Here is a 14,100-nt window from a genome sequence, read left to right on the forward strand (position 1 = left end):
ACATGTGCCTCAAAATCGCACACATCGACCATACATAAATATATATGGTAAAAGTTGGTGAATGAATTCAAAAGAGCAAAAAGGAAGTAGAATGTTATAGAATTACGTGGACGCTAGTGTGAATTTTATCAAATAATTCGTACAGTGTTTCAAAAAAAGTTATTGTTATTGCTCAAAATAATAGTTTCTTTGGAGTTTTTCAATTATTGTACGCTTTATAACCTTCCGAATATGCGATAAATCGAGTTTTAATTATGGTTGAGAATTACAAGCTCGCAAATACTAGTTGGGGGAAATAATGTGTATGCAAGTATTTTGTAAACTTTCTGCTGATGATTATTATAGGCATATCTTTCCAGGCATACACATTTAAAAAGGAGCACAAAAATCACATTTAAGTCTGCAATACTCTTAAGTGCTCCATGACGTATGATAAACAAAATTTTTCACTAGTCTAAAATGTCAATTTTTTTAATACAATTTAACAAATATTCACTAGCTTATAAAATTAAACATCGCTAAAAGTCTGTGGAAGCTTAATTTGAAGCAGTAAACATCTCCTGAAGTGAAATTCCTTATACTGAAGCGCATTAATTTCAATTTCATAAACTCATCAAGCTGCTTGAAAAATATGTGTTAATTTCATTTAACGCTTTTGCGCCTTGTCATAAAATTGGCGGCCTCAGCGCGTTTTATTTACATTTGTTTATTTTAGTACGTCCTAAAAGTATGAACTTCTAGGCGGTTTTTCGTCTTCTCACATTCATTTAGGCTGTTTATTAAGGCCACGGCTTGTCGTCCTCTGGCTCATATAACTAACAGCGGCGGTTGCAGACTTGTCTTTTCCTACCGACTCTACTTTCACGCAGTTTAAATAAATAAATTAAAACTTGACACTGACTGTGGCGCAAATCAACGCCGCCTTCAAATCGGTCTAAACTTAGGTCTGTTTGCTTTTATTTTCGTCACTACCGCCTACTGCGTTTTTATGTGCCTTAAAATGTGTTCGCGTTTATTTTACTGCGTTTTAATTCCTTAATTTTCCGTTTAATTTTTGTTCTCCTACTTTCAGTTGCTCTCACTCCTGTGCTGATTATTCATTGGTAGTCAGTTGGCAGCAGCTTTCTTTTTGTTTTCGTCTACGTACAGCGCCTTGCCCTTGTTAATATTTTTCCCACCATTAATTATGTTTTTTGCGCATTATTAAGTGTTGGTTATCCAGTCATCGCGGTTTCCCAGTTGTGACAAATTATTGTTGTCTTAGCTAAGACTTTATGATGTTAACCTCTAACTTCACGTGAGTTTTTGCTTTGGATACAATTTCATTTGCTTCCCTCTAAGGCAATTCTCCGAAAATAAAACAAGTTATCCAATGACAAGACCTTTTTTTCTTTAGTTTTAATATCATATCATCAAATTCAAAATAGCAGCGCTATTATTTGCTATTCCATATTTGCTAACTTCGATTATATCGAGATAGCTTGTATAAATTTACTGAACCCATAACAAGAATATTTCCAGTTCCAAGTTTCAAAAAACTATTTGTCTATATTCCTCAACTCGGATAGATGTGTCCGATGTTATTTCATATATAAAGCACAATGTCCGCTATATGAGCTCTGATACTCAGCAAAAAGCATCAAAACATATGGTAATCTCGCTGCCATATGGTTTGTTCAACACCCGAAGGGTCCATTTAGGTGTACCATTTCCTGATCCAGTTCCAACCGAAGCTCCTAGCAGTGACCATCACTAATACCAGGAGATTCAAATAAAATCAATCGGGCTTTGGCTTCAGAAAAAGTTTTTCCAGATTTTCGGAGAAAAATTCAACAGTTAATTGTTTATAAAAAGTCGAAATTAAAAAAAAAACATCCTTCTAACATGCACTATTGCACTATTTTTACATTGCACTGTATAAATTGTTTTGAAATCTACCGAGCGGTTTACGGTGGTCACCAACTCAAAAAACCTAGTTTTGAAAAAAAAAAACGAATTTGAAGTTTTACACTAACGATTTTCTAAAATATTATACTTTAAGAATATGCGAAAAAACAAAGATTTTTTTGGAAAATTCTGACTATTCCTAACCCTTTAAGATGAATCCTTGTCGTACTTTTTTTTTGAACGACTTTTCTGAAATACCCTGTTTTGAACCGCTGAAGTTATTTTCTGCAAGCAAGACTCGAAATAATTTCAAAGTTGTCAGGACGTAAACGAAGTGTATTCATGTCGGTACTTTCTTGAGATTTCGCAAAACTGAGATAAAAACATTTTGAATGTTATACTTTCAGTCATCCGGGCGAGTTGAATGGATTCGTAATTATTTACCTAAACAGTTTGGTGAAAGGTTCAAAACGCTTTGCCGAGAGTTTTTTTAATACATTTTTAGGACCCTTCTTCTGCTTTCCCAAAAGACCGGTGTTTCAAGTGATATAGGTATATATAGAGCAGTCCGGATCATAATTGATCTTAAGTTTAGTGTGATTCCTGTTTTAATATAATTAGTCGTCTTTATTATTGACTGAATATTTTTATATCCTGAATAGGGTATATTAAATTTGCCACGGAGTTTGTAACACGCAAAAGGAAACTTCGAAAAAACGACGTATGTAAGTGATGAGCATGTCGACCCGAGTCGATTTAGCCATGTCCGTCTGTCCATCCGTACGTCTGTCTGTATATACGCGAACTAGCCCCTCAGTTTTGGAAATATTGTTCAGACTGCTTTCAAAGGTTGTTTGGTTTTTGATATTTCGATTTATTTTACCGGCACATCCTTGCAGGGTTGCATTTTACTGTACACACATAATATTATTTTGCCTTCTTTTATATGCATCCACACATAAACTTATATTATCATTGCTTTTGTTCTCTGTATTGTTCTATTGCTCTTGTTTTACTTAAATCACTTTGTGTGTTTTTCGTTTTTCGTTTTTCGTTCTTTGCTTTTTGTTTTTATATATTATTTATTTTTTGTTCTGTTTGTTTGACTTTGGTTTTTGTCACCCTACGCAGCTGGTGTTCTCCGGTTACTTACGCTCCTACTGTTTGCAAAATTATTTGTGCCTGAGTGCAATTGTAAGGGCGGTGGTATTTGTTTATTGTTATTGTGTTGTCAGGATGCCGTTTGGGCGGATGTCAAAATTCAGAATTCAATGTTTTCAGTTTTGTAATTTAATTTGTGCAAAATCCCGCTGAAAGTCTTCTTTATTTGTAAACTTCCACACAAATCCGTTGATGCACGTCAAATGTTTATTGTTATTATTGTATTTACCGCAATTTAAGAAACTGAAACTTCCGTTTCACTACGTCCGCAGTTTCGGTTTATAGCGGCTCTTAAATGTACTGCGCACAACTGGTCCAGGTACTCCCATATTGTATCTCCGTTGTCTACAAACACTATATTTTAGCAACAACTATTTATTTCACAAGTCTCTTGTGTAACAGCTTATGTTAACTTATACATTACTATTTTTTCTTTCTTCTCTTATATTAATGTGCTGCTTTTCGTCGCTTTCGCTTACATCAAATGCAACAAATGACATGAAAATGTTCATGCTCGCTGACCGGTCACTTGTGACTTGGCTTACAACGCAAATCCTGTGATATGTGGTTACGATTTGGTTGGTCGATGCAGCGCTTAAAGTGAAATTAATGGTGAGACGACCACATTCACAGCTCGTCGAACAGGGAATCATACCACGTAAGTATCTACAGTACCGTACAGTGTTTTTTCTTTTTTTTTATTTCTTTTGCTTTTGACAAATGTATTGTTTTGTTTGGCATTGTAGTAAATTTTGTATGGTGGTAGTTGTTTGGTATATTATTATACATATATTATATATCATCCGGCTATATACTTGTATGTAATATGAATGCTGTATCTGTAATGCTCTATTTGTAGGCCTCCATTAAATAAGTCTCTTGTTTGGTGTTGGTAGATACTTAGGCTAAGTTGAAGTTTTGCTGTTGATACTGGCCACTATACTATCGAGCAAAGAAATTTGCTGCTAATGAAAAGAGTGTAATTTGGAGTTGGAAAGTATAATACTTGGATTATTTGGTATATATATATGTCATGATACTGACCGCCATGCTATGGATAACAAAATAAAGATAGTACTGGTTATATAATACATGCATTACGATGCTGACCACTAAACTATCAAGGAAAAAAAACTGTTTCAAATAAATAAATGGATAATTCGGAGCTTAGTGTTATAAGGTATATATTTTGTGTCACTGCCCCTATACTAGCTAGGAACGCATTTTCTTCAAATAAAAGAAGCACAATATGGTGTTGAAAGTATTGTCTGATAAATATTATATATCATGACATATATTATGACACCATTATGCTTCGAGGAAAAAATGAAAATGGTAAGAAGTGTTATATATTACACGTTTTACGATACTCATCACTATACTATCGAGGAAAGAAGCTTGTTTTAAAGAAAGAAAGTGTAATATGGATTTGGAAGTATTAAAACGGGTGATCCAAGTAAAGGTACCTTTTTCAATAGCATTTTTTTAGACAAATCACTCATGAGTCGTGTCAAGCTGTCATGTTATTTTTGTTAAGTATTGTTTGGCATTTCACCATGAAAAGACTTACGCCTGAACAACGTTTGTAAATCGTTCAACTTTTATACGAAACTCACGTTCTGTAAAGAAAGTGTTTCGCGCGCTTCGCTCAACTTATAGTCAACATAATCGGCCTACTGAGCGAACTATTCGCAACACTATCATCCATCTTGGGATCCAACATTCATTATTGGATAAGATTCGATCGAATACCCCATGTCCAGCACGCAGTAAAGAGCGGCCGTAGCTGAGGGTGTACACGAAGACCGTGGAGAGTCAATTCGGACTGACGTATGGAACGACTTGCCGCATTGTACGTCGAGATCTTAAATTGAAAGTGTACAAAATACAACTTTTGCAAGAATAAACCCGCTAGACCTTTCCAAACTATATCGCTCTCCTCTAAGGGCTCATGAAAAGTTCCAAGAAGATCCGACGTTTTCTAGCTAAATTTTGTTAAGCGATAATGCCCATATCTGGCTCAATGGCTATGTAAAGAAGCAAAATTGTAAACCGTTATCGCGCCATGATAACTGACTATTTGATTCCTGAAATTGATGCTCATGATCTCAGCGACATTTGGTTTCAATGCCACTTCTCACATATCGCATCAATCAATGGATTTATTTTAGTTTTTTTTCTTCGGTGAGCAGATAATTTCACGTTTTGGGCAGGTCGTTTGGCCACCAAGATCATGTGATACACTTTTTTCTGTGGGGATATGTAAAGTCCAAAGTCTATACGGACAATCCCGCTTCGATGCAGGCTTCGAGCAAAACGTCACATGTGTCATTCGGCAGTTACCAGTCGGAATGCTCGAACGAGTCATTGAAAATTGAGCACAACGGATGGATCATCTGATGAAAGCCGCGAGCAACATTTGAAAGAGATAATCTTCAAAAAATACATACCAAAAAATGTTCTTTCGAATGATAATAAACATTCCCTCATTAAATTTGAATTTTCTGTGTTTTTTCTTTAAACACTAGGTCACCTTGAAATGGATTACCCTTCTTAAAAAACATATATTTATCTTACTGACTGCTATACTATCGAGGAAACTTACTTAAATATATTCCATTTAATATATGACTGACATTCGCGAAAATATAAGAATTACTTTAAGTATTAGGTTTAAATCGGAAAAAAATCAATTTTTCTTTTTTTTTCCTTTTCTAAAAATAAAAATTGAAAAAAAATACAATTTTTTTTTGCCTATTAATGAACCGAACGCCTTTATGTCATGAATTCAGTCCGTTCATAGGTTTCTTGAAACCTATCGCCTTTTTCAATCGAATTATCTTCTGAAAATTTCTAAATAAAGTTAATATAGTTCATACAGTAGCCTGAATATATAAACTTCTGAACAAAGCAATATTAAATAAAGATCAACGACTCCGAAACAAATCTTTGTATTGGCTTAATATCTTAGATGTCCTCTTTAAAATCCTATAATATCATACCGAAATACGTGTAGCAAATGCGTTATTAAAAAATCTTACAATTAATTACCAAAATATTAAAAATCTTAAAAAATCATTACAGCGCGAATACTGCATGTATATTTTTACCTAGAATATGTACAATATTTTGCTGCCAGTCTTTTGGTTGACATTTGTTTTCCAAGCCATTTAGCTAAATACATAAAACCCCCCATTGAGAAAAATACTAGTTTATGAAATTTTAAAGGGTAAAAATAAATGTCCCAAAATGTTCACTTTGGCGCCTAGTTTGGTTGAGTAGTTTTTAAATTCTTTACATTGTTAGACTTCATCACATATTATGTGAATATATTGTATTATTTAAAATTGTGCATGTTTTTTTGTGTCGCCGACCTCATTTCTTATTTAAGGTAATCTATTTCTTTAGGTGTCGTTTGGTAAGCTAAGACGATTGTCTTTCATTCCGTTTGTTCTTCAGAAGTATGGATTAAATCATCAGCCAAGACATGTAGGCTATGTCTCCTCAGAAGGATTTCTTTCGTATTCTGTAGCGTTGGACTTACTTTGTATAGTTTCTGTTTTAATGCAATATAATATAAGAAGCTTCTTTAGATATTTTTTACATGAATGCTTTAGAGTTTTACTCTCAATGATCTTATTATATTACAAGACGGCTGGAGTATGTATACACTTTCTAAATGATGTAGAATTATGTATTATTCACAGGCCATATCTATACAGAAAATTGTTGATCCACCTCAATGTGTCAATAATAATCAACCAATAATCAAACTATATTGAACATAGAAATATATGTCAAAGTTGGAATTAGAGTTTTATAAACAGTTTGATAGAAAAACCGAACGGATTTAGTATCTGTTATAGATTTTCCGAACTAGAATTGCAGTCCCTCGATAAGCGATATATTTGTCTTCTCAAATAATGTCAGTGCTTAGTGATATGATATAACTCTCCTAATAATGTCTTTTAAAATATATCCAATATTTATCTATCTTCAAATTTTAAATTGGCTTTTAAAGTGGGGTTAAGCCGTTGCCCTCTCCAATGTTAGCACCACTTCTCTTTTCTTCTTATCAATATTTCTCATCACTCTTTCTATAAATGTTATTCAGCTTTTGGAATCTGGCAGGCACTCTTCTGTGGCAGACATCGTAGACGGTTATGTAAATAAAGGTAAAAAACTGCGAAGCTTTCACTTTTGGAGTATATACAAACGAAATGTATGTGTACATAAATAAAATTCGTATTCAATTTGAATTAAATTACCGCCGCCATCTTTTCTTGCCTACATTACCTCCTTATTCAAATACGAATACAAGTATATCTTTATTTAAACGATTGATGGGGAGATTAACGCTTTGGGCATTTGTGATTGGCAGTGCATATTTTCAGGCGTAGTGTTATACATATGTATGAGAATGAGTAGAAAGATGAAAGAAGCACCGAGCTTTACTTCCAAAGCACTTAGCATAATAAATGTGGTATTTTTCTTTGTAGAAAACTATGCTAAATTTTAAGCGTATTTACTTTTCGCAGAATATTATACTTCACTTTTTCATAGAAATATATACATACATATACTCATGTCACATTTTTTGTTTGCAGCCTTGAAAACCTCACCCGCCATACACGAGCAATGCAAACAGCTGGAGCGTGCCAAGACCAGCGATTTGTTGAAGGCAAAAATACAACAGCGTCCGAATCGGGAAGATCTGGAGCGACGTCATATATTGGAAGAAGATGAGTGTCATATCGATCCGAGCTTGGCGGAGAAACAGCGCATGCTAAAGAAAGCGCGCTTAGCCGACCAGCTGAACTCACAGATTCAGCACCGGCCCGGACCGCTCGAGCTCATCAAGAAAAATATCTTACATACAGAAAAACCAATTGAGAAAATTGTCAAAGAAGGTTTAGTATCATTCAAAGCAACAAGTGAAGGTCTATTAACGCGACCACAGCATCCACACAGTTATGTGACATACGAAGAGGACTCACAGAGCTCAGAAAGCGATACACGTCAGACGCCACCACGCGCTGATGAGCAAGCTGCATGCGACGGCGCTGGCGATGCGCTGCAAGCGGCTGCTGCTTCGGCAGGCATTGTGACAGTTGCGCTCACCATACCTACTAGCGGTGGCCAGGTGGTCGTGACATCTGCTCCGATCTTACAGAATAGTGCTCCAGCATTAAAAGTTAATGCAGTGCCACCGCCGCCGCCACCACCACCGCCAGCGGTGTCTATCGCCAGTAGCGTACAGGTGAAACAAGAAACTGCGAATCTCTTTGAGGAACTCTGCCAGTCGGTGGCTGGACCGTCAGCTAGCCCTGGAGGTAGCTTCTTGTCGATGGTCTCCTCGCCAGCTTCGCTAATATCGACCACATCGACACTGAGTCCACTATCTTCCATTGCTTCGCCACCACAAACACTCACATCACTACCGCCATTGAGTTGCCAGTTATCGCTGGCGAAATCGGATGCACCGGGCAAGGAGAAGAACCGCAAGAAATCAAAGTCTAAACCGGCCTGTAAGGCGCGCACAATTAAGTTTCACGAGTATAAGGGACCGCCGAATGCATCACAGAAATTAAGCAGCGAAAGCAGCCAACCCGAGGAGACATCCTACCAACTAATGTTGGAACAACAGAATTGCTTGCTCAAATTTCTTGAGACACTCAACAAAAATCAATCTATAGTGCCAGCGGCCAGTGCCGCAGCAGCAGGCACAAACGCCAATGGTTCAGCAAATGGTGGTTTGGTCGCGACAGTGGCTAAGTCGAATACAACAGCGGCAACAACAGCAGCAACAACCATAAAACTTTCAACAGCGCTGCCCTCACCAGCCCCAACGACACCCTTGTCCAACGTTACAGCGGTGAGTGATGGCGCAAGTAGTACCGCATCACCGGCTAACTCGACATTTTCCATAATTTCCACGCCACGTCCACCACCGCTACCATCGCCGGCACTTTCGGTCACTTCTTCCATACCACCGAGTCCAGCCACGAGCTACGCTGAGTCTACCTGCTCTGTAACAGATTTCTCACGCCTGGAAAAGATGAAGGTTTCCGATTTAAAAATGCACCTAAAACGACGTAATCTGCCCGTGTCGGGTCCCAAGCCACAACTGATAGAGCGTCTCAAACCATATTTACCGCTTGACGTTACCGAGTGCTCAACAATTGTAAACACACCGGCTTCCACAACCTCATCCGAGATGATTTCCACTGCAGGCGCTGAAGCTATGGACGCCACCAACACAGCGGTGAACGCTGAGCTGCCCGTTCCCATGATTGTCAACTCACCACACCCCGCTGCAATGTCACCGGAGCGCCGTAATCTAGAGCATGAGCAAATGGACATAGTACAGCAAGTAGATTCGCCGCGTCCGATGCCGCTACAAACCATATTGCAGCCGAAATCCCAGGCTGCTACCATCATTTTAACGAACGACGACTTGGTGCGCGAACAAAAGCGCCAAATCGATGAGTTGCAGCGTCAACTGCAACGCTCCCAGCAAGAGTTGCAGCAGATGCGACAGAAGCAACAGCAGAAGCACTTGCAGCACCCACAGCAACAGACAGTAAGCGCACAGGTGATGAACGCCCTGCCCACACAGCAGATAACGCTGATCACTACCACAACCACACCAAATTGCGCGCCGCTCGCCGTGTTGCCGCAGATAAAAGAGAATATAACGTTGCCAGCCACTAAGGTAGTCACGGTCAAAACGCATGCCGCCAAGGCGAATGCCACAAATGCGGCCGCGCACAAAGCCGTCGCCAATAACAACACTACAGCAGTGACACCGCAAGCGATGAGTCAGAAAATGGTGGTGAAGCAGCAACTCGAGGCGAAAATACAGAAACAAAAGCAGGCAGCTGCTGCTGCGGCGGCCGCAGCACAAGCGCAAGCGCAACAACAACACGCCCAACAAGTGCAGGCGCAAGCGTTGGCGCAGGTACAGGCGCAGGCGCAGGCGCAACTGCGTCTACTCACCACCACGCAAAAGACACAAACTTTACTCATTCCAACCGTGACGGCGACCGCCACACCGGCGAAACTAGACGAATTGAAGAAGCTGCCGAATGCGGCGCGTCAAAAGAATTCCAACAACAATGCCATGAATAAGTGCAATACAAATGCTTCCAATACAAACAATGGCGCAGCAACAACAACGATACTCGCTAATCAAATACCGTTGACGGCGAAGACGCACAATAATCTGGGACTCGTGTGGAACGAAGGCAATCAGACGATCTTTCTGGTTGGTCTAAACGATCAGCATATGACAGCGCATACAATTGGCAATATTTCGCTTGCCAACGCCAGTCCAGCTACTAAGAAACTGTTGAATGGACATCAGCGCACGAGCTCATTGCCGAGCATACTCTTTCCTATCGCTACGCCAGCCGGGCACGAGCCACAGCATCAGCTGATCGAAGCGAAGCCGGTGATTACACAACAACAGTTGCAACAATTACAACTACAACAACAACAGCAGCAGCAGCAGCAGCATCAATATCACAATCGCCTCTTCCAGCCCACACAGCAGATCATACAGCTGGACATTAAGCCACACAATCTACCGCCGCCACCGCCGCCGCCCCCACAATACGAGGAGGCAACTAAGCAACTGGCTGCCAAAGCAAATCTAGCGCAGATTAAAATCAAAGAAGAGCCCAATACCGGACGGAATACGCCGCATGCGCCCACTCATTCTGTGACTACACAGACGACCAGCAAACGCAAAAATCCGATGAAATCTGAAAAAGTCACAAATGTGCTGGATATACTCGTCAAGCAGGGTGACCTACCCGAGAGCGTTTTGGAGCCCATCACCCCCGTGACACCGCTCACTCCAGGCGGCAGCAATGCGCTTATGACAGACATGAGCGGCAATTTGATATTCAACCCCAACACAAACTTGCAAACCGCTGCTGACGTGCTGGCCGCATCGGGCGCACTCGTGCCTAAACAGGAGCCACGCAGCAGCCCAATGCCGGAGAGCACCATGCCAACGCAACCGATGGACACAACACCTAGTGGACAACAGCAGCAACAACAGCAGGCGCAACGTGACATTGACAGCGTTTTTCAGCTGTTGAGCGACGGCGGCAGCGATATGCCGTCTAATGCCATCAATTCTTCACTACACAGCGGCTTCATTGACAACATCGACATGGCCTCGCCATTACAGCCAGACGCAAACCTTGACGCCGAGAGCGTAGCTAAGACATTGGATATATTCCTGGAGCAACACCATTCCACACCGCCGCCAAAATCGTCTACGCCTGGCGTACACATGCAACAACATCAGTCGCCTACGCATCATGACATGCTGAGCAAGGCGAGCAATTCACCCGAGAAGTTGGTTATGTCACACAATGTTGGTAGTCCGGATGCCAAGCTTAATCACTTTGATGAATTTGAGCTGTTCGAGTTGATGTCGCAACAGTTGGAGATGGATATCGGTGATGATGCAAGTAATTTCACATCGCACGGTGGCGCCGGTCTTAATTCTGCTCACCAACAGCACTTGCATCATTCCAGCGGTGACGGCAAGAACGCCAATGGCGTCGACTCGGCGGTGGCGGCTTCGACTGCAGCCAATGTTGCCACACATACGCTAAATGGGCTGCGGCGTGACATGAATCCGAGCTTGCAGCCATCGATCAATGAGCTTATACAACAGCAATTGCAGCAACAACAACAGCAACAGCAAAGTCATCAACAATCACAGCAACAACAGCAGCAATACCATCAATTGCAACACAACAATTGCGCACGTGACGTGTTAAGTGCCGCTGATGTGGATTTCGATGCCGAGAGCTTTGTGGCGCAGCTCGCGCAAGTCAGCGAGCAAGAAGGCATCGCCAACAACAACAACAACAATAATACTAATAATCTCTCACACAATCACAGCATATTAAGTGGCAACGCAGGCAGTCCACACAACAACCACAACAACAATTGCCTGAGCAGCAACGGCAACGGCAGTGAGGTCAACAGCAGCAGTGGCGGCCCAGGTCTCAACCTGCATGACACCGATGCGCGCACGCACAGTCACAACCACAGCGATAATGACTTCAACGCCACCCCTATGGATGTCTGCGATGATTTCGAGAACCCGTTAGGCTCCTTCAGCTTTTCCGCATTCTCGCCGGATTCCAACATCAATACACCGCCACATCCATTTGGCAGCGGTGACAGCGGCAGCAGCGGCATGCTAAACAGCGTTTGCCTGGTAAATGGTGAAACCTCCATGGGACTGGGCATCGGTGGTAGCATGGTGAGTGGCGTCAGTCTGGGTAATGGCACACCATCATCCGCAGCTGCCAGCTCCTCCACGTGTGGCATGCAGGCGAACAACTCCAACTCCATGGGCATGGGTGATCAAATGTCCATTTGTGGCCTCAGTGATGGCAGCAACATGATGGGCTTGGGCGGCATGGGTGAGAGCGCAATGACAGCGGCGGTTAGTGACGGCTTTGGCACGCCCGGTGACATCTTAGATTTGTTCAATATAGATGATTATAAGATGTCCTGGGGTGAGGGCGATTTTGCTGTATAAACGGTAAGGCCAGAACTCAATTAAACTACATGTCTTAAAATTGTGTGGGACAGCGCTGGTGAAGGTCGAGTGAAAATTAAACAACATGTTTACCTACTTCGGTCGGCTATTGTTGTTGTTGCTATTATTCACGGTCCACTTTCGGTAACGGAAGTGTGCGCGCTGACCAACGCGTTTGTGTACAGGAAATTGAATTAATGCTAATGGCATTGTGGCTAGCTTTCGCTCTGAGCGGCAGGATGTGCATGGTTGCGGTGTGGCCGCAGGGGGCAATGGCAGTGGAAGTATTTGTGGGCTTGTGTGTGTGTCTTTATTAGACAATTAATATGCGCATACACAAGCGCTAAAATGCTGCCGTTAGAGTGTAGGTTGAGTTCCACAGTCATATAACGGTGTTTTATTATCGGTTTTTTAAGGCATACTTTCACACACATTATCACTACGCTCTCAACCATATATACATATGTACATTCAAACTTATTCCTCTTTTTTCTACAATTTCATTATGATAACTATCAAATGGAGACCCCTACTTTGAGAAAATGCATTTAAAATTAATTTAACAAAAACACCAACAACAAAAATAAAAAACAAAATGGCGCTTAAATATGTAAACGCGCGAATTTCCATATGAAAGCCAAGTCGATAATGTTTGTGAAAGTGTGTAAATTATTATTTTATAGCCGTACAGCGAGAGAGGAAAGAGAGAAGAGTGTGCAGTCAAGAGTGTGGGAGAGCGTGGACGCCCAACTGGTGGTGGAGTAGTGTAACAAAAGTCAAAAGAAACATTTAAATGTACGACGAAGACATGCATTGTGTAGTGAAAGTAATTAAGACCATTCCAAAAATAAAATAAATTTTAAAAATGTAAAGAAATTTTTTTTTAACAAAAATAAATAGTTTAGTGTGTTTTTGGTGCGCTTGTTGGTGTGAAGAAGAGCACAGTTGGGGTAGCTTCTGGTTTTGTAAGCGGAAGGCAGGCAATATTTGTATGGCAGTAGCATTATTTTTTACAACAACAAATTGAAAAAGAATACAACAACGACATATTTCATTTGTTATGTGTGACAAGTTCAAAAACAACAATGACAATGTAGTAATGAAGAAAAGAGAAGTTATTAAAAGCAACAACAACAATAAATGATTTAAAAAAACTGCAACAACAACAACTTTGCTATCATTTTACTTGGGAAGCGCCTTTCATTTGTTACGTCGTGCCGCTCCGCTCCGCCCTCAGCATGTCACATGTATGTTCTGTTGCCGTTATATACAGCGCATGACAACAACATACACATTCTTTTATTTAAGTTTAATATAAAACAATTATGAAAAATTGTAAATAGTTAAATATTTAAATTAAATTTTCAACTGCTAAGGCAAAAAAAAAATTGAAAAATGACAAAAACACATAATCCATAGAAAAACAAAAAAAAAATACCTTTTTAACTTACATATATACATACAAAATACATGCATAT

General features: G+C 40.4%; 1 protein-coding gene across 2 annotated transcripts in view; it reads left to right on the forward strand.

Moving 5' to 3' along the window:
- Mrtf (Myocardin-related transcription factor) overlaps positions 1-13,530 on the forward strand; it is a 161,048-nt gene extending 147,518 nt beyond the window's left edge. The window contains exons 4-5 of one of the 2 annotated variants that reach the window (XM_036370966.2): positions 3,641-3,706; positions 7,656-13,530. In XM_036370966.2, the coding sequence (XP_036226859.2) occupies positions 3,641-3,706; positions 7,656-12,622 (5,033 nt within the window). In that variant the 3' untranslated portion in view covers positions 12,623-13,530. The remainder of the gene's footprint in view (positions 1-3,640; positions 3,707-7,655) is intronic. The other variant, XM_070111304.1, reaches the window with a different exon arrangement.
- Positions 13,531-14,100: the final 570 nt, after the last annotated feature.

Source organism: Bactrocera oleae, chromosome 6 (genome assembly GCF_042242935.1).
Source record: "Bactrocera oleae isolate idBacOlea1 chromosome 6, idBacOlea1, whole genome shotgun sequence".
Classification (NCBI taxonomy): Eukaryota; Metazoa; Arthropoda; class Insecta; order Diptera; family Tephritidae; genus Bactrocera; species Bactrocera oleae.